This window comes from Aureococcus anophagefferens (assembly GCF_000186865.1).
Source record: "Aureococcus anophagefferens unplaced genomic scaffold AURANscaffold_977, whole genome shotgun sequence".
NCBI lineage: Eukaryota > Pelagophyceae > Pelagomonadales > Pelagomonadaceae > Aureococcus > Aureococcus anophagefferens.
The window spans coordinates 2,103-3,718 of record NW_008706190.1 but is presented as its reverse complement, the minus strand read 5'-3'; the positions used below and the strand labels follow the sequence as shown (position 1 = coordinate 3,718).

Genomic DNA, 1,616 nt, shown 5'->3' with positions numbered 1-1,616 from the left:
GCTGCCCAGCGCGCCCGTGTCGGGGACCGTCGTCGTCCACGTCCTGGGCCCCGGCGGGTCGCCCGTCATCGGCCTCGAGACCGACATCGACATGGCCCTGCGCCGCTCCCCGGGCGCCGCGGGCGCCGACTTCGACTTCGGCGGCTCCAAGATCCTCGTCCTCTCCAGCCAGATGCGGCCCGGCGCCGTCTACGACCAGGGCACGGGCTTCGTCCTCACGGACTACGCCCTGCGCAACCCGAGCGCCTGGGTCCCCATCGTCTTCAACGAGGTCTTCTTCGTCAGCGCGCACCGCTTCTCCATGGCCACGCTGCGCGCCTGCTGCGGCGGCGGCCACTTCGCGGGCTGCCGCGACAACTCCGCCATCGTCGTCGGCCGCGTCATCACGCCGGCGGCGGCCAACAACGTCTTCGCGATCGTCGGCATCGCCAAGGAGGGCCTCGGCTCGTCGGGCTCCGGGGCGCCCCACTACATCGACGTCGACACGCGGGAGAAGACCAACGGCCTAGTGTCGTTAGGTCTTCTCTCGCGAGGCGCGGGCTTCACCACGAGCCAGCCCACGAACTACCGCCACCAGCTCTTCGGCTACCGCCAGATCATCGAGCTCACCGTCGCCTAGGTAGTCACGAAGAAGTATTAAGATCACGACCACTGGCCTTCCACGTAGGCCTCCGCGTCGTCGCTCATTTAGGAATCTGACTCGCCGGGTCTAGCTAGTGAGACGCGTTTGTTCTGGTAGGTGGGGCCGGTCGTAATGCGGCATCTTGAAGGCCGCACGGGCTTCTTGCAGCGGGGCAACGTGCCCTCAAGGAGCCGTCCCCGGGCCTGCCTGGCGAAACCTTTTTAGTCGCCGACCTTTCAGGTCGCTGCCGATCTGACGAAACCGACCTTTCGAGTCGCCGTTCTTTTAGGTCGCGACGCGACCTTTCAGGAGACGCGGCGCGACCTGGTAGGTCCGAGGGGGCGTCTCGCCCGACACCAGACAGGACCTGAAAGTTACCTGAAAGGTCCCGAGAGCCTCTAGCTGGACGCCGCCGACGTCTAAGTAGGCACCTGACAGGTGACCTGAAAGGTCGCGTGGGCCGAGGCTGGGTCTCGACCGGGTCGTCTCGCCTGGAAGTTCGCACCTTTCAGGAGCTCGGAGAGAGAACCATCCCACACTGATCACGGAGAGCAAGCTCTTGAAGTGATGGCGCGCGAGAAGGCCGCGGAGATGCAAGTGAACATGCGCGTCAACGACGCGTTGGCGCGCCTCGGGCGCGAGGAGAGCGACATTTCCAAGGAGTTCACGCAGGAGATCAACGACCTCATCGAGGATCTCCGGGGCCAGAAGGGCCTGTCGCGGGCCGCGGGCGCGTACGTCGTTCACGCCATCTTCGGCGTCGCGTGTTCGGGGGTCCCGTTCCACCTAATCGGTGCCTTCGGGGCCGCCGGCACGCAGGACCTCGCCTTGCTCTGCGGCGCGACCGGCGCGCGACCGGCGCCGGGAACCGGGGAACGTTCCACGCGAACGCGTCCGTCGTAGGTTCGAACAAGGGCGGCGCCCTCAAGGCCATCTCCGACGCGTTGCTCGCCGGCAAGCAGACCCTCCTCGAGGCCTTCCCCTTCGTGAGCCT

At 66.6% G+C, this 1,616-nt stretch overlaps 2 protein-coding genes across 2 annotated transcripts in view; both read left to right on the top strand.

Annotated features, from left to right (window-relative positions):
• Positions 1-91: 91 nt before the first annotated feature.
• Positions 92-619, top strand: AURANDRAFT_69133 (hypothetical protein; the record flags this gene model as incomplete). The annotated part of the gene is made up of 1 exon (XM_009044884.1): positions 92-619. One exon carries the CDS (start codon positions 92-94, stop codon positions 617-619), a length of 528 nt encoding a protein of 175 aa, XP_009043132.1.
• A 570-nt stretch (positions 620-1,189) lies between these two features.
• Positions 1,190-1,616, top strand: part of AURANDRAFT_69132 (hypothetical protein) — a gene marked incomplete at both ends in the record, with an annotated part of 2,516 nt that continues 2,089 nt past the window's right edge. The window contains 2 exons of the mRNA XM_009044885.1: positions 1,190-1,388; positions 1,526-1,608. Coding sequence (XP_009043133.1) covers positions 1,190-1,388; positions 1,526-1,608 — 282 coding nt within the window. The remainder of the gene's footprint in view (positions 1,389-1,525; positions 1,609-1,616) is intronic.